This window comes from Molossus molossus, unplaced genomic scaffold, assembly GCF_014108415.1.
Source record: "Molossus molossus isolate mMolMol1 unplaced genomic scaffold, mMolMol1.p scaffold_m16_p_5, whole genome shotgun sequence".
In the NCBI taxonomy this organism is placed as follows: Eukaryota; Metazoa; Chordata; class Mammalia; order Chiroptera; family Molossidae; genus Molossus; species Molossus molossus.
The window spans coordinates 48,943,791-48,967,947 of record NW_023425388.1 but is presented as its reverse complement, the minus strand read 5'-3'; the positions used below and the strand labels follow the sequence as shown (position 1 = coordinate 48,967,947).

Below are 24,157 nucleotides of genomic sequence, written 5' to 3'. Positions count from 1 at the left end.
TGATGGGGACATGTGGGGGAGGATTGAGGGCTATGAGGAAGGGAAGGTAGGATAGAGGTTAAGTCAGGGGACCAGCCCCACAACCTGGGGGAAGATTGGGAGAGAGGGGCCTGCCCTCTGGGCAGGGACCAGCCCTGAGGCTTAAGCTGATTTGCATAGGCACGTGTGTGTGTGTGTGTGTGTGTGTGTGTGTGTGTGTGTGTGTGAGAGAGAGAGAGAGAGAGAGAGAGAGAGAGAGAGAGAGAGAGAAGGAGAGGGAGAAAACACGAACACATACTCTCTGGAAAGATTAACAGAATCTCTCATATATGGGAAAGGGGCTCGGGCCCTCCCCAGAAGCCTAGTGACTCAACATGTTGAAGTGTGTGTGTGGAGGGGGAGGGGGTAAGGGGGAGGCCTGAATATCCTTAGGAAGCCCTGAGGGGCTGCTGAAGCAGGGTTCCTGGTCTCCTTGGAGGCTGGGCCTCCCCTCGCTGGGGGCTCACAGAAAGTCAAACAGCCCGAAATTCTTGGCTGCTCCAGGCCCAGGAAAATTGGGGGAGGAAAAAAGAAAGAAAAGAAATGTTTCAGGCCCAGAGGTGAGATGAGCCTGCTGGTTAGTAGGGTTACAGGTCTGAGGGAACCAGCACACATTTGCAGGGAAGGAATGGTGGTGGGGTAGAGCAGAGATGCTCCCTGGAAGCCACTAGCAGATCAGGCAACTAAGGCCCCCACTGGGCTTCTGGTAAGGGCCAGCGCAGGCGGGGATAGCATGGATAGTTACTGAAACCACAACTCTAGGGTGCAGGCAGCAGGCAAGGAACAATTAAGAGGGGCAGATCAAACAAGTTTTGCTTTTTTTGGTGTCAGTATTGTAGGGGGAAAAGTTCAGAGATTGGCACACATGCTTGTGGGGATGAGGTTAATAGGGGATGGCTAGCTGAATGAATGGTGAAAGAGAACTGAGGTGGGGGTAATGGTGGGGATAAAGAGCTGAGGAGACCCTGAAGGGTACAGTTGGGGTCACTTCCCGAATTGTGTGCACAGGTGAAGGGAGTAAGGAGCAGCACCAGCAAGTCGAGTATCCTGGGAAGTCCTGTGCAGCGGTTAGTGGGCAGAGGGACAAGCAGGGGCTGAAGGCAGGTTAGGGGCTGCAATAGCGATGGGTGGGTGCACCCCGCCCTTGCTGAGCCCAGCGAGCAGTTAGCGCGCCTGGATTTAGTTCCGTTTATTTCCCTTTCAGGTACCAAACAAAGTAAAAAAGACTGGACAGATGGAGAGAGGGACGCAGCCAGCCAGGTTAAGGGTAGGATGGGAGTGGGGGAGGGGCCCTGCTCACATCACATCCACAAAGAACTCACTGGGGTTTCCCATGGCCATGCGGAAGGACTGTCTGCTGGCAGTCAGTTCGGGGGGCACTGAGGCCAGGTCACGGCCCGGAGGGGCTCCTGGGGGTCCCATGGCCGCGGGCGGAGGGGGCATCATCAACATGGGGGGGCCGTAGAGAGGGGGCACGCCAGGGGGGCCGTAGCTCGGGTGTGTGTGATGGCTGCGCAGGCTGCTGGCCAGCGAGTGGTGGCTGCGGTGGCTGTGCTCGCTCGCGGCAGGCCCCGAGCGCTCGCTGGGCGCCCGCTCCCGTGGCCCCCGCAGGCTGCTGCGAGTTGTGTGGTCCGACTCGCTGCCGCTGCCGCCTGACTTCGAGTCCCCAGCCTTCGGGTCCTTCTCCTTCCGCCGGTCGCTGCCGCTACGGTTGGAGCCACTGCTCCGGCTGCCTGTAGGGGACAGGCAGGGACCGGGTAATGGACGCTCAAGAGCTTGTGGAAGAAGCCTGGGGCTCACCTGTGTTCCCCCCTTCACCTTACCTTCACTGTGCTGACTGCTGGCACTGCCCCCGCCATAGCTGTACCCCAGCTCGGGGAAGCCTGGGTGCGGGTTGTAGGGGTGCGGGGGTGGTGGATACTGGTAAGGGAAAGCCATGGGCCAAGGGGCGGCCCCCGGATGCGGCAAAGGGGCTAGTGTGTCCTGGTCAGAGGCACCGCTGGAGCCATCGTGATCGTGGAGGGACAAGTTGGCCATGTCTGTGGAGGCAGGAGAGAGCCAGATGTTGGGGCTCTCCCATACCTCTGCACCCCTAGGTGGGGTTGGGTGCATTTGAGATAACAGCAGTGGTAGTTTCCCGCAATTATGGGAGTTGGAATAGGCCAGAGATCTCTCATTCCTTTCAACTCCCTCCACCATCCAGCGAGATGGTCCAGAGGGAGACCCTGAGTCACCACTTCCTAGCCTCTATGCCAAATCCTGACACCCAGCTCCAATCCATGGAGAGCTCTTACCAAGCCTCTGGCAGTTTCTCCTCCTTCCTCAGTGGACTAGAAGGGACAAAACTCATTCTGTTCACTTACTGCAGCAATTTTCAACTGGTGTGTCACAAGAATTTTGAAAACATGCAATACCTGACTAGTGAAGGACACTGACCTCTTTACCCTTACACTATTAAATTAAAAAATGACAACAGCCAACACAACAATAGCTATCTGGTGCGAATGAATGAAATTATACCGTGTGTGTGTGTGTGTGTGTGTGTGTGTGTCAGATTGGCAGAAATATATTTTTTGGTGTGCTGTAGAATTTTAGTAATTAGTTTATGTGTGCCATGAGATTAAAAAGGTTAAAAAACTAACTTAGACGGTAAAAGGTAGGGGAATGTGGGAGGCTGAAATCTCATACCACCACCACAATACAAAACACTCATCTCACACAAATGTTACCACAACCCTCTGAAGAAGGTGATAGGCACATTTTTTCCAGATGAGGTAAGTGCAGTCAGAGAGGTTAATTGACCAGCCTGAGGTCAACCTAAACTGTAGCCAGAACAGAAGCTAAAAGTTGCTTACTTTTTCACATTTTCAGATAAGGTTATTCGTAAGGAGTTGGGGAAATTTAGGTGAAATTGTGCCCTCCCCCCTCACCTAACACTAAAAATATAGTCATTAAAAGCCAGAATGAACAGAGGGCCTTTCAGAGCCTCTCCATATAGAAGGCCAGTGGCCTGAATCAATTTTCTGGTGCTGCTGGGGAAGGTGGGAGTGGGGTGGGAAGGGCCCAGAAAGAGAATGATTTGGATGCCTCCTCTATACTCTCCACCCCGTTCCCAGTGAGGCCTGGTTCTTCACAGCACTTATCTCACTGTATTAACACTGTATATAGTCACTTCTTCATGACTCTGGCACCCCCAGTAAATTGTGTACCCGTTAAGAGGAAAGGATGCCCCTACCAATACTGGAACTACATGGAAGGGAGTATAAGGGGCCGCTAGGACTAATGACCTGCCTCGGACATCCCTTGCTTACACCTCATCTATACCAGGTCCCACAGCTCTGAGAGCTGTGCCTGCCCTAGAGGCCAGCCAGATACAAACTGAGCCCTTTGTTCCAAGCCCTTAAGTAAGCCAGCCTAACCTTCCAGGGGAGAAGAGATAAGGAGAGGGGGCCCAGAGGGGGCTGAAGCAGCCAGTGAAGTCTGCCAGCCAAGCCATGAACTTGTCAAGGCCAGCAGCTAGCACAGAGGGTGGTGGTAAGCAGGCATCTGCCTTGGCTCATGCTCAAAGAGCTGGTGACTATTTCATCCTCCAGGCTGTCACCCCAAGGGAAGTGACTGTGTACTTCTGGGACTACCCAGGTCCTCAGCTGGTCCTTTTGAGTCTGCCACACTCCCAGGTTAGGAGACCTTAGCCAGTGAGAAGGAAAAGGCCTGTTCTGTCAGTATCTTCCTAAGCTGGGCCTCTGGTAGCCTTGGTCCATGGGCAGAAGATCTAGGAGGTCCCAGGGATGGAAGGGTGTCTCTTGAGCAAAAGCTACAGCTCTTCTGAAAAGCTTTATATGTCCCTGGACATTTGGGGCCAGCACTGACTTCTGCTAAGGATGACAATAACCACATTTGATTAAGTCTAAGAAGCCAATGATTGTAAGATGCACTCCAATTTCATCTCAGAATCAGTTAAATATATGAATAATGGACAACTTTTTAAAGGGTACTTACTGTGGGCCAAACATGATGCTAAAAGCATTTTATACATTATAGCCTCCCTTACTCATATTCAAACAGTAAGGGTGGAGCTAGGATTGGAACTCAGAACTATCTAACTCCAAAATCCTGTGTATCTATCACTACTTCATGGGACACACTGGAGCTGCTGAGGGCCAGGGACCCACACTCCACCAGGATTTGTGCTCTGCAGAAACAGCCTTCCTAGTCCCTAGAACCTAATCTGAAGCATTTTAAGAGTTTTTGGACTCCAGCCAGCACCAGTGGGATGAGAGAAGGTTCCCTCAGGTAGAGATGGCTGATGGGGGAGGGTTTCAGCTCCCAGTCCTGAGCGATACTGTCCTGTTTTGAAGACTACCCTTCCAAAGGACTGTCCACAGCTTCAGAAGGAGAAGGGGGAGGGGGTCTCCATGCAGATCTCTCCTGCTTAATAACCCTAATTGGCTTTGCACTCTTTTTCGTGACCAAGTCCAGCTCCTCTACAACCTGGTCCTGATAGCTTCTCCAGCTCCATCCTGAGGCACAGCCCCCCTACAGGGGTCTGAGAAAGCTGTGGGCTTGGGGCCTCAGGCCAGTCCTGGGTCCTGCCTTGGTGAACCTGCTTGATGCTAGGCGGTTAAGCAGGGGCCAAGGATAGGATCTCTGGCCTTGCTGAGACAATGTAGCACTACACACCTGGTCAACCCCAGATGGTGGCAAGAACAAGGGCTCTGGAACCAGAAAGACTTGGACCCATGGCCTAGCTCTTCTGCTTCTAACTGTGAGACCTGGGGTGAGCTACTGAACTTCTATATATCTCAGTTTCCTCATCTGAAAACAGGGATAGTAATCCATTCCCCAAGGGTAGGGAGGAGGTTATGAGGACTGAATGATAGGGTGATGCTTTAGAAACAGTCAGCATGGTGCCAGGCACAGAACAGGCACTTAGGAAATGCCAGCCGCTCCAGGGGATGCAGGGCCGGTAAAGAGGCTAAATTGGGTTCTGCTTCCACCACAAAACTCTCAGGCCTTGAGATGGGACCCCAGCGCTGCTGCCCCCTCCTCTGGGTTCCCTGGAGTCTGCTGCCACATCCCTGGACACCGCCCCACTCCCAGGCAGGAGAGAGGGCAAGGAGGTGGGGAGGCACGTACTGCCACAGAGGTCGCCAAAGATGTAGTAGCACTGCTCAGAGAAGGTGATCTTGTTGACAGTATGGCGGATGAAACCAGCTTTCAGCAGGTTGCTGGCATACTTGCGGGCCTCTCGACGATCAGTGAAGCCTTCCACATTGTGGTACAGCCAGTCCACTACATCCGAGCCTGGGGGCAAGGCTGCCATTTGACTGGGAGGCCTACCTGACTTGGGCTCATCTGGCTTCACAGAAGCCATGAGGCTGGACCTGGTTCCAGCTCAAAAGAATTCTCGGGCTCCCAGCCTGTCCTGTTCCCTCACTGCCCACCATCCCATCCTTCATCCCACCATGGGGCCCTCTCACCAATGAAAGCGTTGGGGATAGTGATCTTGAGCCACATGCGGTCTCGGACCTCTAGTCCAGATTCAGGGGAGGCCATGGCTTTCACAATGGCGGCCATGTCACTGTGGATGGACAGGTGGAAGTCATCTAGGCCTAGGAGTGGGAGGCAAAATGGTGAGGCAGAAAGAGGCTGTGGAGTTAGGCAGACAGGAGTTTGCATTCCAGCTCTACAACCTAATAAATATGGACCAGTGCTGGGCAAATTACTGACTTCTTGGACATTCTGTTTCCCCTTCTGTAAAAATAGGGACTTTAACATCTATTTTACAAGGATGTTTGAAGGGAATTAAATAATGTAAATGAAAGTGCTTAGTATAGTGCATAATGTGTGTGTTATAATAAAAATGGCAGTCATTATTGCAGCTTACTTTATGCCACACACTGTGATCAATGCTTCACTTATATCCTCTCATTAATGCCCCAGGAACCTGGTACAGTACACATCATTAGTCCTATTTTACAAGAGGAAACTGAGGCTTACTAGGTGCTCAATACTGGTTCAGAAGCAATGCTGTTTTTAGTGAGGGTCGGGTGTCCACTGAGGGAAGCTGCAGTGTGAAGTCGCTAGAATGAGCTGAGGCCCCTCTCCAGCCCCTCTGACTTTCAAGCAACAGTCTCCACCTGGCTCTGTGCTGGGCCCAGGGGACAGGGTTGGACACTCACGTTCTGTGTCAGGGATGGAGCTGGTGATGGAGGAGCTGGTGGAGGTGATGGTGCTCAAGGAGGGGCTCATGCCGTAGGCAGGGAAGGTGCCAGTCATGGCTGCAGTGTGGGAGACCCAGGCCGCAGGGTCAATGGGACGGATGGGCTCGCCTGCAAGGAGGATGAGGAGTTAGGGGCTGCCCAACCTGCCCAGTGCTGGACCCAACAGGGTAGGTGTGAGAGTTCAGGGCAAAACAGAAGGTAGGAGAGACAGGGCTTGTGTATGGCAGGCACCAGCTTTAGGGCCGAGCTCCCTATCCACTTACTCCTGGGCAATGTGAAGCAACCACGTGGACTTGGGTCCCAGCACTTGGCTACAGTCAAGGTGATGGGCCTGAAAGCAAGGGTGTCCTTAGTGAGGAAAGGATGTTTGGAGGCCAGATCAAGTCCCTGCCTGAATGCCTGCCACCTCCTCTGCAGTGCCCCATCCCATCCATACCCTGGTTTGTGCACAATCTCCCGCAGTACTCGGACTGCATCGTCATTACTCATGTTCTCAAAGTTGATCTCGTTTACCTAGGAAAGAGGACCAGGAGTGGGATAAGCAGCTGTGCTGGGGAGGGGTTAGAAAAGCTTGGTGGATCAGGGGGTCTTCCTCCACCAAGAATAGGCCTCTGAATAAGGTACAGAGGGTAGGAAGAATAAGAGGGTATAAAAGGTACATCTCCCCACACCCTATCCACACCATTAGCCATGGTGGACAATGGTACCTGTAACAGCATATCTCCTGGCTCAATACGTCCATCAGCAGCCACGGCCCCGCCCTTCATGATAGAGCCAATGTAGATGCCTCCGTCACCGCGCTCATTGCTTTGGCCCACAATGGAGATGCCCAAGAAGTTATACTTTTCTACAAGGAGTAATATGAACCTTGAAGGGGGAGCAAAGTACCTACCCAAATTCTGAGCCCCTTTTTAGAAAGAGCAGAAAAGGATGAGAACTAACATTTATTGAACTGGAATCAGGCACTGTGTTCAGCATGCTCAAATAGGCTTTCATTTCATCCTTACTGGATGTGAGGCAGGGACTCCCGGTCTCATTTTACAGAATAGGCAACTGAGGTTCAGAGAATTTAAGTGACTTTTCTAAGCCACTAAGTGGCAAAACTATAATTCAAACTCAGATTTAAATTCCAGACAAAGTTGGGGCTCTTTTCAACCAAGCTATATCTTAAAGAGAGTACCTAGAACAAAAAGCAGAGAGCAAGAATGCAATGGCTAAAAAAAATAGGAAAAGGGAAGGAATCAGAAATCACTTCCTCCAGGAAGCCTTCCCTGATGCTTTTCTGCTTCCATAGCCCTGTGTGTTTCTCTATGTCATAGCCCTGATCATGAGATACTGAAATAATCAGTTTAGGTTTATAAAAGAGAGCTCCTTGAGGTCAGGGAACATATTTTATGCCTCTTTAAACTCCTTGAGTCTGTCCAGTGTCTACCATAGAGGAAGCACTCAAGAGTGCTGTTTCACTAGACTCACCCATGTTGAGAGTGACCGTGATGATGTTGAGTGACATAGTGGAGTCCGTGATGCTGCTGAAGGATGAGGACTGGAATAGACAGAGACTCTGAGAAGAAGGCAGGGGTGGCAGGAACTCACTGCTCCTACCTAGCTCCTCCTCAAGGTGAGCTGTCAGCACCACCTCCCCTCTAAGGTTCTAAACACTGACCCAAGGGGCGGGGATCTAAGGAAGCATAAGCCTTGGCCCTGCCCCACTCATCCCTAGCATCCCAGGCCCCATACCCGCTCAATCCGGGAAACCTTCTGCTTCCGCCGCCGCCGTTTGTGTCTTCTCATCAGGCGTGAGGCACTGCTCTGTTCTGTGGAGCTGCTGAACCTGTGGGGCCCACAGTCGTTCCCCACCAGGCTGGCCTAGCCCTGCCCCATAAGAGGCACTGCAGGGCCCAGGTCCCCAGCACAAAGCCCACATCCCTCCCAGGGGCCCAGTATCATCCAGCCCAGGGTTCAGGGCTCCTTAGGCGTCACCTGCCCCACAGTACTCATGAAACCAAAGCCCTACCTGCTGGTGGAGTCATCCTCTTCTGAATCAAAGAAGCTGGTGGTCTCCAACTCGCTGCTCATGAGGGTAGAGGAGCTGTCGTAACCCCCTGGTTCTCGCCGTCGTTCCCCCTTTGCAGTTCCATTTAACCGGGTTGCTGCAGGGGATGGAGGCAGCTGGGTTCACAGTGTCCAATGTAGGAGGGAAGGGAGGGTTAAGGTTAGGGGCTGCACTCAGGCCAGTCATATCCAGAGCTCAGGAAGTTGAGCAAAGTGGTGGGCAGCTGAGTGGGGAGGGCACAGGGATGGGGAAGGCATCTGTTCAGGGAAGACGCACTGTGTTCTGGGCCGTCCCTCCTGCGAGGCCGCTCCCGCTGGGCAGACACCAATGAGTCCGTCTCTGTGTCATTGTCCAAGTTCTCCTGGCTGCCCCCACCAGCATGAGGGCTGCAGGGAAGACAGGACTTGGTGGGGGAGAGGGTAGGCTGGGGGTTCCCTTCCCCCAGCCCTGGGCTGAGCTGATGTGGCCCTCCCCCATAGGCCCTGCCCATCCTCAGGTCACACTCACTGGAAGGATGGGGGCCGGGAGTCCCCAATGCCTCCTGTGCGTTCCATGGGCGGTGGCAGCTCTGAAGGGTTATCAGCACAGAAGGGAGCTGGCTCTGGGTGTGAGCCCTCAGCTGACACCAGCTGATGGGGAGAAAATGGGTAGGTAGTATGGCACAGGGGCACCAGGGAAAAGTAGGATAGTTGGCTTCTGGCAGGGCATGAAGACTTGGGGAGAATGAAGCAGGGGACATGGAGGGAAAAGAGACTGGACTATGCAAGGGCAGCTGACATGGGGAGCAGACCCACTGCCAGGTTGAGAGGGTGTCAGAGAAGCATGTGTTGGTGAAATAGGAGGGGGGAGAGAGTAAAGGTCCATGGCAGAGCTCAGCAGGTGACAGAAGGGAACCTGAGGCAAAGTGCCTCAAAGGGCATAGGAGACAATTTTGTCTCCAGTATATGTTTCTGTATCTGCCTTTCCCCTTTCATACCACTCCCCCAGTTTTCACCAAGGTTATAGAATCTGGGATAGAAACTGTTCAGTTAGAAACTCAAGGAAGATTCAGAAAGTGAAACATAAAATCACCAGCCATAACCTTAGTGAGGCCTTTCCTCTGTCCAGCCCACAGCAGGAACGTGGGCAGAAAGAGGGCTGAGGAAAAATCCTTACCCAGGACACCACCCGGCCATTAAAGCAAGGCAGCTTGGCATTGTCGTCCGAGATCTCCTCCTTCACCACTCTGCAGGGAAAGAGGGGCTGTCAGTGAGCTTTCTGAGGTAGAAATGGAGGTGTCCTCACAATCCCAACTCTCAGGGGCTCCTCTACCCTAGACTGGGAAGCAAACCAGCACAAGTCTCTTCAAATGACAGTATGGGTAGGAGTGACCCAGCTGCTGTCCTGGGTGTCCTCTCAGTCATCAGGTGATTGCAAATTACATCTGACAAATTGCTACCCCCATGAGTACAGCCACTCCCTAGAATCTCAAGAGCACTTTACCCATCCCTAATAAGGCTATCATGGGCTGGACTTTTTCTTCCCTCTGACCCTAAACTAGGAAAGAGCACACCCTGATTACTGTCCTTCCCTTCTCAGTTGGGAATTCTGACATTCTTCTGGGAGGTGTGGACAAGGAATTTAAGGAAATCAGGAAAGAAAAGGGGAGAAGGTATTTACTCATAATCCTCCACTGCCATTATGATAGTAGTAACAATTGCTCTAATTTATTGAGCATGTATTATGGGCCAAGCACTAAGCAAACACTTTATTTTTTTAAATCCTCACCTGAGGACATTTTTCTATTTATCTTCAGATAGAGTGGGAAGGAGAGTGAGGGAAAGAGAAACATCGACGTGAGAGGGACACATTGACTGGCTGCCTCCCGCATGACCCAACCAAGGCCTGGGACTAACCGCATCCGAGGTACATGCCCTTGACTGGAATCAAACCTGCGACTCATTGGTCTGTGGGTCGACGCTTTAACCACTGAGGCAAATCAGCCAGGGCACAAACACTCTACTTGTATCACTTTGTTTAATATAGCAATGCTATAAGATAGATACAGATGGAAAAACTAAAGGCTCAGTAGGTTCAGAAATTCACCTATGGTCACACCATTAATAAGTGAAGTGCTGGACTTTGAATCTTCATCAGCCTGACTCCAAAGCCTTTATTCCTACCAATTATACATCTTATCTCCCTATGGTTATAGTATATAATCTTCACATCAGCCTCATTGCATAGACAATATGATCCCCATTTTATGAATAAGGAACTGAGAAACATTCAGTAACTTGTCCAAGGTCACAGAGCTAGACGTTGGAGTTGGAAATCAACCCCAAGTTTGTCTGACTCTAAAGCCCACACTCTTTCCATGGCATTTCACGTTCTTTCCTGTACAATGACAAAGGTGATGTGGGTCTGTGTACAGGGTGAGGTAAGGAAGCAGTTATGTGAGCCATGGGGAGTGGGATGTGGTCACAGGCATGCAGTGAGGCAAAAGATTAGACCATGACTACAGTTTGGGGCCAGTGAAAGAAACTGGAATAGTTTGAGGACCCTCAGACTGCATCAAACACCCAGGTGTACAGAGCTGGAAAGATGTGATTAGGGACAAGGGGAAGAAGCCACATGCCTGGAGTTGTGAGCAGAGAGGGAAGACAGCAAGGAAGGAGGTTGGGAAGCCCAGTCCTCCCTGTTCTTGAAGAGCTTCTGCGAGAACTGGGAACGTGCTTGGCTCCTTGTGATGCTCTCACATTCTTGGACTCACAGCCAAGTTTGAAGGCTGAGCCTATCCTTCCTCCCATCCAGCTCTGGCTCCTCCACCATTTCCAACCCCACAACGACCCCAAGAAAGCAGCTCAAATCATCCTGCTCAGGGCCATTATGGCAGAAAGCCTGGAGACAGAACAGGCTGGAAAGAAGGGGCAGAGAGAGAGGTAGCTCAGACTTGTTAGCCAGTCCAGTCACAGGGTACCCTAAGCTTGCAGCCCTCTGTGGGAACTGGGGCTCAAAGGAAAACAGGTATGTGGGCCACATGGCAGGGACTCTATAACCTGTTTTAAAGAGGGTCTCCCTGTGGTGGGAAACTGCTGTTGAGTCCCCACAACCTCCTCCCCCAGCAGGCCCCACTACACAGCTCCAGCTACAGATGTTTCCTCTCTTTCTGGGGGTCACTGACAGGTCGCCAAGGCTCTGTTGACTCATAACGATCAGCTGATCTTCAGCAGCCTTGGGGGACCTCAGACAGCACCCCCCACAGTGGAGCTAAATGGCTCAGGGTTCCATTGCACACACACACACACACACACACACACCACTCTCACATCTCAAACGGAGTCAGACAAATCTGGGTTCAAATTCCGATTCTACTACTATTAGCCCTCTCATCTTAGAGAAGTTTCTTAATTTCTCCAAGCCTGTCTCATCCTGGTAAATGGTATTTGTAAATGCCTGACATGGTCCAGGCATACCATAAAAGCTAGTTTCTAACTTTGTTAATTTTTAGCATGATCCATACTCTCTTTCTAACTAGGTGTAAGTTTGTAAGGACAGGGACCAAGTAAATATGTTCATCATTCATCACACATGCAATTAAAAAGCCTTTGTTGAGATAGAGCTCAGTGAGTTTTAAGCCCTGTACTTGCCATTGTACGAACTTCAAGAAGCATCAGACCTAGAGCCTGCCTTGTTCTCAGAGGTTACAGTCCACTGGCAGTTCACATAAGCACATTACATGTGGGGAGTGGTCAGAGTGGTAAGACCAGCAGAGATGTTCACTGTACAGACATCTGCTGAGTGTTACAGATGTCAGGTCCTGGCTAGGAGCAAGGTAGGTATATGGATAAATAGAATAAAATATCATAACTTTAAAAGCTCAACCCAGCCCTGGCCGATTTGGCTCAGCGGTTAGAGCGTTGGCCTGCAGTCCAAAGAGACCCGGGTTCAGTTCCCACTAAGGGCATGTACCTCGGTTGCAGTTTGTCCCTGGCCCTGGATGGGTCGTGCAGGTGGCAACCATTCGATGTGTCCCTTTCACATCGATGTTTCTCTCTCTTTCTCTTCCTCTCTCTCCCTCCCACTCTATCTGAACAAAAAATGGAAAAATGTCCTCGGGTGAGGATTAAAAAAATAAATAAAATAAAAGCTCAACCCAGAGGATAGAAGAATTTGGACATGGAAAAGCCAGGGGAAGAAGTGTGCTCCAGGTAGAAAGCCCTGAGGCAGGACACTGTGTGACATGGAGCAAGGAGCAACACAGTTTGTGACCCCACTTCCCATGCTGCCCCCTCCCACAGCTCAAGGCCACTCTAGCAATGGGTACTTTGTTCTTCTACCCACTATCTCCTCATGCTAAAAATGTTTATTCTTCCTCCATTTCCCAAATAATTTAAGAGGGACGGTCCTACCCTGAGCTTGACAAATACTTCTGGAGACCCCACAAACCAGTACCTCAGAGGGTAAGCCTGGAGAGAATGGAGAGACAGCAGCCTTCCTCCTCTGACCCACTTTCCCATCTGTTAGCAGGGGTCACTGGCCTCTGCCTGGCCCTCCTCTCAAGGGGCTAGGATAAGTGGTAGCCCTGTCACTGCTACAGTTTGCCAAGGTTCAGCATCTCCCTCAGAGAGGATGCATCTGTAAGATGGTGATAATATCTACAATTGTGTGATTAAGGCCTTGGACTTTGGAGCCAGATTCCTGATGTGGAATCAAGCTCTGCTACTAACTAGCCAAACTGTGCTGTGTGACTTTGGGTAAGTTTCTTCAGGTTTCTGTGCTCTAATTTCATCATCTGTAAACTGGTGATATTACTACTTAACTTCATAGGCTGTTAAGAGGATTCAATGAATAAAAATTTGAAAAGCACTTAAATCAGTGCCTGGTCGATTGTAAGCGCCATAAAAAGAGTTTGTTAAATAAATGTACACACACACACACACACACACACTCCCCTCTATTCCTTAGCTATTAGTCCTCTGTGATAACCCTACCAGGTCTGCTCATTAATCCTTCTGGGGATAAAAACAAAATCAATCTCCTTCACTTCGTTTTTAGCATTGTTCTTAACCCTGTCAAAATGGCCTACTCTGATATTTTGCAAAGGATGGTTCGAGGACCAGTGATGTATGCAAGATGTGTTCGGGTGTTACCTGAATAAACATTGCTTAATTCAATAGTTAATATTTATTTTGAACATATCTTAGAAAGAAATATACTAGAAAATTAGATGGGTGATTTCATATTGATTTGGTCAAGCTAAGAAAGAGTGAGTGCATGATCTCATGTGTGGAATACGAACATAACAGTCTGAGGAATAGGGTAGACCCAGAGACATGGAAGTAGGGTACAGACTGACAACCCTCAGAAGAAGGGGTGGTAGGGGGAGGGAAGAGATAAACCACAGAACTTATATGCATGTATGCATAACCAATGGACACGGACAACAACAAAGCCGGACAACAAAGCTGGGGACAGGGTGGGAGGGATGGGGAGGAGGGTGTCAATGGGGTAAAAAAGGAGAAACATCTGTAACAAAAATAAAATAAATAATTTTGAAAAAAAAAAAAGAGTGGATGGACAGTGAATGTAAAGAACAATACTGTCAACAGTGAGTGGATGTAATAGGGACCCTCCTATGACTGCAGCTAGGCCTGGCCCAGGGTAGCCCCAGTGCACTGGACTCCAGCTGATTTGCTCCTATTCCATACCCTGAGGCAGTATCTCCGTCTCTCCTAACTCTGTTCTTCTTTTACCAGGCCAAGGCATCCACCCCCTCGCTCCCACCCTCTGCAGACTTATTCATCCTTCTTCAGAATTTTCCAGTCAGGGGTGTCTGTCTCTGGACTGAAGCCAGACAATCATTACACACCAGGCATTCCCCACCCCACAGTACATATAACAACAACAAGAATGGTTAGAAGCAGCATAACACTTCCCATTATAAAAGCCCTTTCACACATAGGAGCTCATGGGCTCATCAAACCCTGAGTTCCAGGGGGAAAGGTGATGACAAAACATTCCAGGGAGAGGAGGGAGAAGGTGCTTGCTTCCCAGAGCCAGGAGGGCTGGGGTCCTGGGAGAGAAGCCAGACTAATGAACACTGGGAAGAAGAGTGTCTTCCCTCACTCAACTCTGGGGCCTCGGTTCCAGGGAGTAGTGCAGGCCTCAGGCTAGGGCTAGAGAGGCTGCCTTTAGGCCTGGAGGGCTGGGAAGGCCTTCCCCACAGGCCTCCAGGCCCAGCGCCCAGTTAGTGTGGGGGGGCCTCCTCCTCCCCCAGTCCCCTAGGAGTTGGGGTGTGTGTGTGAGGGGATGGCCAGGCTCCCCCTCCCAGGCCAGCTGCTACAGAATCTTCCGGCTCCAACATTCCATCCCTTCTTAAAGGGGAAGTCACTGCTTCCAAACTCTGCCTGTCCAAAGCTCCACAGCTGGGTGGAGGAGAAGACCAGGCCAGGGAGGGAAGATGAACACCAAGAGACTTCCTGGCCCTCCTACCCAGGTTCTGAGGCCCTTTCCACAGTCACCATCTGGAGGGAAAGGCCCCAGTCCCGAGAGGAAATCAGCACCTGGGCTAGTGTGAACTCCTCCTTAGGGGTCAGGCGCTCTGCTCCCTTGATATCCCGCACACCCCACAAGGAAGGGGGAACAGCTAAATAACATCAGGTCTGCAGGCCTTAGCTTACAGCCTGGCGCCTGAGCAGCCCTAGCCTCCCCCTCCCCTCCGTTCAAAGTCCCACAAGCACAGCCCTAGGATGCACGGTACTCCAAATATGGCTCGGAGTTGTGGAGCTGAAAAGATGGAGAAGGCGAAGGCCGAGTGCCAAACATCCTAAGTCTGTGTTCAAAAGGTGGCTTCCTGGGCAGGAGGGTGGGGGGCGCCTCCAGCTCTGGGACTGGGTGGAGGGGTGTGTGTGTGTGTGTGTGTGTGTGTCTGTCTGTCTGTGTGGGCCGCTGGTCTCTGAGAGGTCAGGGGGCTTCCTGGGCTGGTACTCTGATTGCTCTTGGGGAGTTGGACGTCCTCCTAAACTAGGGGCCCAAGGTCCCCACAAGAGCGAAAGGAGAGTCCCTAGAGGGGCTGGAACTCCAGGATCTGAAAAAACCAAGGGGAGCCCAGATGGCCGAGTGTCCCCCTAAAATCCAGAGTAGGGCTAGAAGCCTGTGTAGCAAGGGGAGTGCAAACTGGCCGGGTGGCCTCTAGAAGCCGGAGGGGCTGGGGTCTCCCGGAGGCGAGGCGGGGCCATCCTCACCCGAAATCGTCGTCCATAGACTTAAAGAAGAATTTATAGCTGGGTCGCTGCAGAACGCCCTTAAAGTCCGCCAAGGTGACGCGCTCGGCGGGCAGGGGCAGCTTCACCAGGTACGGCGTCTCCTGCCCGTCCAGGTGGTAGATGATCTTGGTCTCGCCCATGGCTCCGGCCTCGGGCCCGGCGGCCCGCGCGCGGCCTGCTCGGGCGGCCGGGCCGGGCCTCTCAGGCGGCGGCGGCGGCGCTCGGCGCGGCCCAGTGGCTCAGCCCAGCTCCACGGCCAGCCGCGGCTCCAGTTCCCTTGTTCTCCGGCCGCTCCCGGGTCCCAGCGCCGCCAGCCGCCGCCGCCGCCGCGGCCACCGCTTCCGCTCCCCACTCTCCCGGCTCGGCTGGCAACGGCGACTCTTCCGGTGGCCGTGGCCCTCCCGGCTCTGGGCTGCGGCCCGGCCCGCTCCCCAACTCCGGCCCCGGCGTGGCCCCGCCCCGGCGGAGCCCCGCCCCCCCGGCCGCCGACGAGCCGTGCTGGCCTCGCGGCAGATGGCCTGCGGCCGGGCCCCGCGGACACCCCGCCCACCAGCCGGGTGGCGCGCTCTGGCTCCTGCGCTCAGGTCCCAGGCCCGCGAGGAGCGTGGCAGCAGTAGCCTAGCACCCCCCTCCACACACACACACACACACCCAGAGAGAGAAGGGCCGATCTCACCAGGAGGGCCGTGTTCCTGGACTCTTCAAGGTCCAGGCTCTGGATCCAGGGGGATTGGCTGCTCCTCTGCAGCTGGGAGGGGTGTAATGCAGAGCTCACTTTGGTCCCCAGGGTTGGTGGGTGGCAGTTCAGACCATGTATCCCTGGAGGAAAGTGACCTCGACATGGCCTTTTAGGGTCTGTTAAACATAGCTGCTGTCATTGAATCTACCAAATTGAGTTCTTGAGGATAGAACAGGATCTAGTGCTGATTCCTTCTTATAACCTCAGTACCTAGGTGCAAAGCAGTGGTTTAATGGATTGAATGCACAGTGGGTTCGAGAATGAAGATGCACGCATGACTGGAACAGTAAGTTTCAAACCAGAACTAGGTATAATCAGTTCCTAACAGATCTCCTCACCCCTGAGCTTTTAATTTGTTTAATAAATACTACCCTGCCGGTGTGGCTCCCTGGTTGAGTCAACCAATGCACCAAGAGGTCACCGGTTGGATTCCTGGCCAGGGCACATGCCCAAGGTTGTGGGCCAAATCCCCAGTAGGGGGCATGCAGAAGGCGGCAAATCCATGTTCTCTCTCATTGATGTTTCTTTCTCCCTCTTTCTTCCGCTCTCTCTCTCTAAAATCAATAAAGAAAAAAAAAATTTTTTTAATCCTCACCCAAGGACATTTTTCCATTTTTTGTTCAGATAGAGTGGGAAGGAGAGAGAGAGAAACATCAACATGAAAGGAACGCATCGAGTGGCTGCCTCCCGCACGACCCAACCGGGGCTGGGGACACACTGCAACCGAGGTATGAGCCCTTAGTGGAAACCGAACTTGGGTCTCTCTGGACCACAGGCTGACTCTTTAACTGCAGAGCCAAACCGGCCAGGGCAAGAAAGAAAAAAATTTTGTTTCAATATTTAAATAAATGCTGAGTGCCTACTACGTGCAAGGCATACTGCATGAGATACAGCAAAAACAAGACAGATAAGACTGCTCTCAGGACCTTTACTTATCTGGAAGGAGGCTTGTAAATAAACTTGAGTGACAAATGCTATGAAAAAGAAGAAATGGGAGTTATGTGATATATCGGGGGAAAGAGGATTGTGGGTGGTCAGAGAACATCTCTTCTATTTGAGCTAAAACCTAGAACTAAGGAGGAAGCCGCTATAAGAAGGTTTGGTCTGGGGGAAAAGCATTCCAGGCAGAGGGCACAGCCAAGTATAAGCAGGAATAAACTTGCTAAATTTGAGGAACAGAAGAAGGCCGTTGTGACTACAGGGATAGTGTTGGATGAGTCTGGAAAATAAACTGGGACCAGCTCACACAGTTCCTTTTATTTTTTATTTGTTTATTTTTTTAAAGTTTTTCTTTTGCTTTTATTACAAGCATATAATATTAATTGGCAAAACACTGAATACAAGCTTCACTATCATAAAATCAAAACATTTAAGCAATATTCCAAAAAATATTTTAGACAAACACTAGCCACCAATAGTACAAAAATTACACACCAACACAAAGCATAAAAAATGTAAACTTTCAAATTAAACAGTCAAAAATATGTATCTGCATTGTCACCTCCATAACCCGTGGCAGTGTCCACGGCGCCACAAGGGGCGTCCGGCTTTGTGGTGAGCTCCACCTGAACCCAAACCATCTGGGGAATGTGATTTCCTCACACCCAGGGAGTTGCCGGGACAGACATCTGCACTGAGGCTATGCATCTCAGGGACACTCTGCTGTGAGGACGCTGCCGCCCTCCCTACCCGCAGGCCCAGTCTGACGGTGATGGTGCGGCCTGAAAGTTTTCTCGTCTACTCATCCCAACTCCCTCCGTTTACTTCACACCAAGGCAGAGACACACTTTATTGGGCTAATGTCACAGGTGATGTGTGGGGTGCACATGGGTTCCTGAGAAAATAGAGAAACTTAATTTTTTATCTGCACTAAAATTATTTTTGATGTTATGAGAGCACATCGAATATTGACATAGGATATAGAATTAATCTGGCTTGTTCCTAGAATATTCAATCCAATGACATTTTTCAAATCAGTGAAATAGCCTGTAGCCTGTGTGCTCTGAGAAAATGGAATGGCAGCTCAAGACTTCTAACAAGGCCACCCTGGGGGGCTCAGAGGCCTGGGAACGTGTCACTGTCACATCTGCGGTCAACATGGGTGGTGTCCAGGACTTGTGTACACAGGGTCCAAGGCCATGAGACCCACAGCAGCACCTTACACAGGTCCTTTTAGGTCACTGCAACAAGTGTGGGCACCTCCTACTTGATTTTGTACTTTCCAAATTAGCATTTCAAGAGTAAGTACCTTATTCAGACACCTCGTCTGCTCAGAAACCTCTACATTTCCTAGTGCTTTCCAAATATTCTTGGTATGATATTGAAAACCCTCCATAATCTAACCTATATCTTTACAGCTTTTTATTTCATTATATCCTGGCTAAATTAAAATTTTTTTTTTCTTTATTGATCTTCAGAGAAAGAAGAAGGGAGAGGGGGAGAGAGAGAGATAGAAACATCAATGAGAGAGAACATCTATCCGCTGCCTTCTGCATGCCCTTAACTGGGGATCAGGCCCACATCCTGGGCATGTGCCATGACCGGGGATTAAACTGGCGACCTCTTGATGCATGGGTCAATGCTCAACAACTGAGCCACACTGGCCAGGCTACATTTTTTTTTTTTTTTTAATCCTCACCCGAGGACATTTTTGCACTTATCTTCAGATAGAGCAGGAGGGAAAGAGGGGGGAAGAGAGAGAGAGACACGTCAACTAGTTGCCATCCACACGACCCCAGCCAGGGCCAGGGACAAACTGCATCCGAGGTACGTGCCCTTAGTGGGAACCAAACCCAAGACTCTCTGGTCCGTGGGCTGACGCTCCAACTGCTGAGCCAAACTGGCCAGGGCTACATTTTTTTTTTTTTTAAATCCTCTCCCCAGGATATGTTTAGAAAGAGGAATGGAGAGAGACAGAGAGAGACAGACAGACAGAAATATCAATTGGTTGCCTCCCATACTCGCCACAACCAGGGATTGAACTGCAACCTAGGTATGTGCCCTGATGGGGAATTGAACTGGCAACCTTTTGGTGTATAGGATGACGCTCCAACCAACTGAGCCACCCCGCCAAGGCCTGGCTAAAGTTTTTACTTTAACAAATCAACCTATTAGGTAGCTCCTGCACAACACTTACATATTTTCATTTCGTACACTTCTCTTTATTTTTATTTTTAATACATTTTTATTGATTTTTTTTAGAAAGAGAGGAAGGAAGAGAGAAATAGAAACATTAATGTGAGAGAGAAATATCTATCGGTTGCCTCCTGCACACCCCCTACTGAGGACTGAACCCGAAACCCCAGCACGTGCCCTGACCAGGAATCGAATGGGGACCTCTCAGTCCATGGGACATTGCTCAATCCACTGAGCCACACCAGCCAGGCTATTTTTAATTTTTAAATTGAGTTTATTGGGGTGACATTGGTTAACAAAATTATATAGATTTCAGGTGTACAATTCTATAATACATCTGTATATTGTATTGTGTGTTCACCACCCCACATTTCCTTTACTTTACATTTCTTTTATTTAATCCTCACCTGAGGCTATTTTCTCAAATATCTTCAGATAGAGTTGGCGGGGGGGAGGGAGAAACACATTGATTGGTTGCCTCTTGCACGACCTGACCAGGGCCAGGGACCAGGCACAACCGAGGTATGTGCCCTTGGCTGCAACTGACCCCGCGACTCTTTGGTCCTTGGGCTGACACTCTAACCGCTGAGCCAAACCAGCCAGGGCTATTTTAAATTTCCATCAAAGCAATATGTGTAAACTCCCGCCAATACAGCACTGTAAATAAATGTGGTATCGCCTCCTCTCACACCCACGTCAAAATTACAACTAAACTACAACACAACCATCATTCAGCACAGCCTGAAATTGAGCTAAATGGAAGTCCTACAACTATGAAATTAAAGCAGCCGCCAGATGGAGACTGGTAGGAGGGGCGAAGGTGCTGATGGGCTGGTCCCACACCCACTTGTGGCAGATAAAAATCAGGAGGATACCTTGGCTGGGAAGGTCCTTCCTGAGGACTGAGGTCCCTGTCCCACACCAGGCACCCAGCTCAGGGTTCCAGTGCCAGGAAAAGAAGTCCCCATGATTTCTGGCTGGACAAACCAGCAGGAACTGAGGCTGAGGGAGGCTGCAGCTGTGGGAGCCCCAGGCAGTTCCTCTTAAAGGGACTGCACACTGACTTACTTGGACTTGCTCCTTCTGGGTTCCAGTGTGGGGAAGGCAGCTTGAAAATCACCAGAGACACACAGGGAAGAACTGAGCTGTTTGGCCTCAGGACAAGGGCTGGAGAGGTGGTTTTCTCCTGGATAGACCTGCTCGCAGAGGTCTTTGTTCCTTTGGTGAGCTCTTCCCCCACAGTACTGGCAGACAGGGGCCATATCTGGGACTCTAGCAACCTGGCTCACACTGTTTGCCTCATCCTGGTGATTCCTGAGGCCCTGCCCCACCCAACTTTCAGGCCCACCCAAGCTGTTTCCAAAGGTTTTACCATAGGATTGGCCTGTCTTGGATCCTGCTTAAGAGTTTTCTAAAATTTCTCAAACAAGCTACATCTTGTCTCAGCAAGCCTCATACTTCCCGTTAAGTAGCCCCAGGCCTGTCACTAGAAGCAGCCAGCCTTGGTTCACAATTTGGCTTTTCCTGGGCACCTCCAAGCCCAGCACAAGAAGCAGCCATCTGCAGATCACTTTCTAGCTTATGCTGGGTGACCCTGGATAGAACACAGGCAATGGCTGATTTTGCCCCAGAGCCAGCACACCCAGTGGACAGCTTCAAAGCACACTGAAACACCACCACCCAACCACCCCCACAAGTGACACACTCAATGAGTGGACTCGGTGGGTACCAGAGCCCTAATAAAGTAAGTCTTGCTCTGTGTGGTTGGCCCCTACACAGCTGATCCTCCAAGGTAGTCAGAGGCCAGTGGTCACTGGGCACAGCCAGTCCTTGCAGCTGATCAGCCTGAGTAAATCCCTCTCACTGAGGTGCCAACAGCAATCAAGACTCAATTACAACAAAAGGGTGTACAGTCCACACTAGGGGTGCACCTTGAGGGCCTAGCTGGGCGATCAGGAGGTCTGTGCCACTGGATCCTATAGGACATCTACAAAAATAGGCCACCCTACGAAGCTTCAGAGATATAGCAAATCTACCTAATATATAGAAACAATCATAGGGAAGCAGCCACAAATGAGGAGGCAAAGAAACATGTCCCAAATGAAAGAAAAGAACAAAAGTCCAGGAAAAGAATTAAACAAAATGGAGATAAGCAATCAATCAGATGCAGAGTTCAAAACACTGGTTATAAGGTTGCTCAAGGAACTTGGTGAGACATTCAAGGAACTTAGTGAGACCTTCAAGGAACTTAAGGAGACCTCCAAGGAACTTAATGAGAACATCAACAACATAAAAAAGGACCAATCAGAAATGAAGGATGCACTAACTGAAATAAAGAATAATGTACAGGGAATCAATAGTAGAGTAGGTAAAGCCAAGAAGCAAACCATCAATTTGAAATATAAGGAAGCAAAACACACCCAATCAGAACAGCAAAAAGAAAAAAGAATTTTAAAAAATGAGGATAGTGTAAGGAGCCTCTGGGACAACTTCAAGCGTGCCAACATTTGCATTATAGGGATGCCAGAAGGAGAAGAGAGAGAACAAGAAATCGAAAACCTATTTGAAACAATAATGACAGAAAACTTCCCTAGCTTGGTTAAGGAAACAGACATACACGTCCAGGAAGCACAGAGAGTCCAAAACAAGATGAACCCAAAGACACATCATCATCAAAATGCCAAAGGTTAATACATAGAGAGAATCTTAAAAGCAGCAAGAGAAAAGCAGTTAGTTACCTACAAAAGAGCTCCCATAAGACTGTCAGCTGATTTCTCAAAAGACTTTGCAGGCCAGAAAGGAGTGGCAAGAGATATTAAGGTGATGAAAAGTCACGACCTACAACCAAGACTACTCTCTCCTGCAAAGCTATAATTTAGAATCGATGAACATATCAAGTGTTTCCCAGACAAGAAAAAGCTGAAGGAGTTCATCATCACCAAACCAGTATTATATGAAATGTTGAAGGGTCTTCTTGAAGGAGAAAAACAAAAATATGAACAATAAAATCACAATTAATATATATCTATCAACAATTGAATCTACAAACAAAATGAGCAAGCAGAACAGAAACAGACTCATGGATACAGAGAACTTTTTGTTGCTTGCCAGATGGGTGGGGGTTGGAGGGATGGGTGAAAAAGAGGAAGGAATTAAGAAGTACAAATTTGTTGTTAGACTGATGAACCTCAAAGGGAAGGGGGTAGGGAGGGCGAAATGAGATAAACCAAAGAACTTGTATGCTTATATGCATAACCAATGGACACAGACAATAGTGTGGGGAAGGCAGGAGGGGGGCAGGATTGGGGAGGAGGGGATCAATGGGGAACATCTGTAATACATTCAACAATAAAGATGAGTTAAAAAAAGCAATATGTGTGCATAGTCAAATAGTATTAAGAAAGCTTTTAACAGCAATCCACTGTCTCATTTCCCTCCCCACCCCAGTATACTCTTTTTAGCTCATGCTATTTCTTTATTTTAAGTCTTCACTTTTCCTACACAATTAAAAACGTTTTTTTGTTTGGTTTTAAAGAGAGTGAGAGAGAAACATTGATTTGTTGTTCCACTTGTTTATGCTTTCATCGGTTGATTCTTATATGTGCCCTGACTGGGGATCAAACTCACAACCTTGGTTTATCAGGACAATGCTCTAACCAACTTAGCTATCTGGCCAGGGCTTAGCTCATACTATTTTCTTTCTTTCTTTTTTTGTTAATCGTCACTGGAGGATATTTTTTTCATTGATTTTTTTTTTTTTAATCTTCACCCAAGGATATTTTTCTATTTATCTTCAGATAGAGTGGGAGCGAGGGAGAGAGAGAGAGAAACATCGATGTGAGAGGGACACACTGAGTTTTTGCCTCCAGCACAACCCCATAAGCCACGCTAGCCAGGGCCCATACTACTTCTTGATTTATGCATTTTAGACATTGTTTATGGATTTCTAATTATGATTGATGAATTTATTTTTCTTCCACTTCCTCCTAATCTCTTAAATGTAAAATACCACTTTTTGGTTAAGACAATATTGTACTTAATATTGACATTTTGACTATGAATAAATGCTTCCTTCATAATATTTTGTTTCTCCTGGCATTAATTATTGCCTTGCTTTTTCATTTGCTTTGTTTTATATGTGTGTGTGTATAAATAATATAGTGTACCTATAATAATATAGTGTATCCGTAAATCTTTCCACATAATCTAATAGTTTCTCAATACATGTTTTGTTCTCTCAGTCAAATACTGGCATACCTCGGAGATATTGCAGGTTTGGTTCCAGACCACCACAATAAAGCAAATATTGCAATAGAGTCACATGAATTTTTGGATTTCCCAGTGCATAAGAAGTTATGTTTACACTAATCTTTAATCTGTTAAGTGTGCAATAGCATTATGTTAAGAAAACAATGTACATACCTTAATTTAAAATGCTTTATTGCTAAAAGAAAAAATGCTAACCACCACCTGAACCTGTTGGAAAAGTGGCACCAATAGACTTGCTCAATACAGCATTGCCACAAACCTTCGTTTTGTATAAAACACAATTATCTGTGAAGTGTAATAAAGTGAAATTCGATAAAATAAGGTATGGCCATATATTAGATAATCCATCTATTTTCTTCCCTGGAACTGTCAATTCTCTTGCTCTGGTCTGTACTGATGGCTGTCTTGGCCGGTGCACAGCTGCCACCTGGGACTTCTCTGCATTATCCTCAAAATTCCCTTTACCTCTCCT

General features: G+C 49.3%; 1 protein-coding gene across 2 annotated transcripts; it reads right to left on the bottom strand.

Moving 5' to 3' along the window:
* Positions 1-269: 269 nt before the first annotated feature.
* DVL3 (dishevelled segment polarity protein 3) lies at positions 270-15,939 on the bottom strand. 2 transcript variants are annotated; one of them, XM_036243577.1, is made up of 15 exons: positions 15,522-15,939; positions 9,451-9,520; positions 8,803-8,924; positions 8,572-8,681; positions 8,257-8,392; positions 7,980-8,073; positions 7,716-7,785; positions 6,950-7,089; positions 6,679-6,755; positions 6,506-6,573; positions 6,201-6,350; positions 5,499-5,630; positions 5,155-5,322; positions 1,842-2,057; positions 1,127-1,751 (listed from the first exon to the last, which is right to left on the bottom strand). In XM_036243577.1, the coding sequence occupies exons 1-15, from the start codon at positions 15,680-15,682 to the stop codon at positions 1,315-1,317; spliced, it is 2,151 nt and encodes a 716-aa protein (XP_036099470.1). In that variant the 5' UTR covers positions 15,683-15,939; the 3' UTR covers positions 1,127-1,314. The 2 variants fall into 2 exon arrangements, with proteins under 2 accessions (XP_036099469.1, XP_036099470.1); XM_036243576.1 differs by having other exon boundaries at positions 270-1,751; positions 6,506-6,755; positions 15,522-15,683.
* Positions 15,940-24,157: the final 8,218 nt, after the last annotated feature.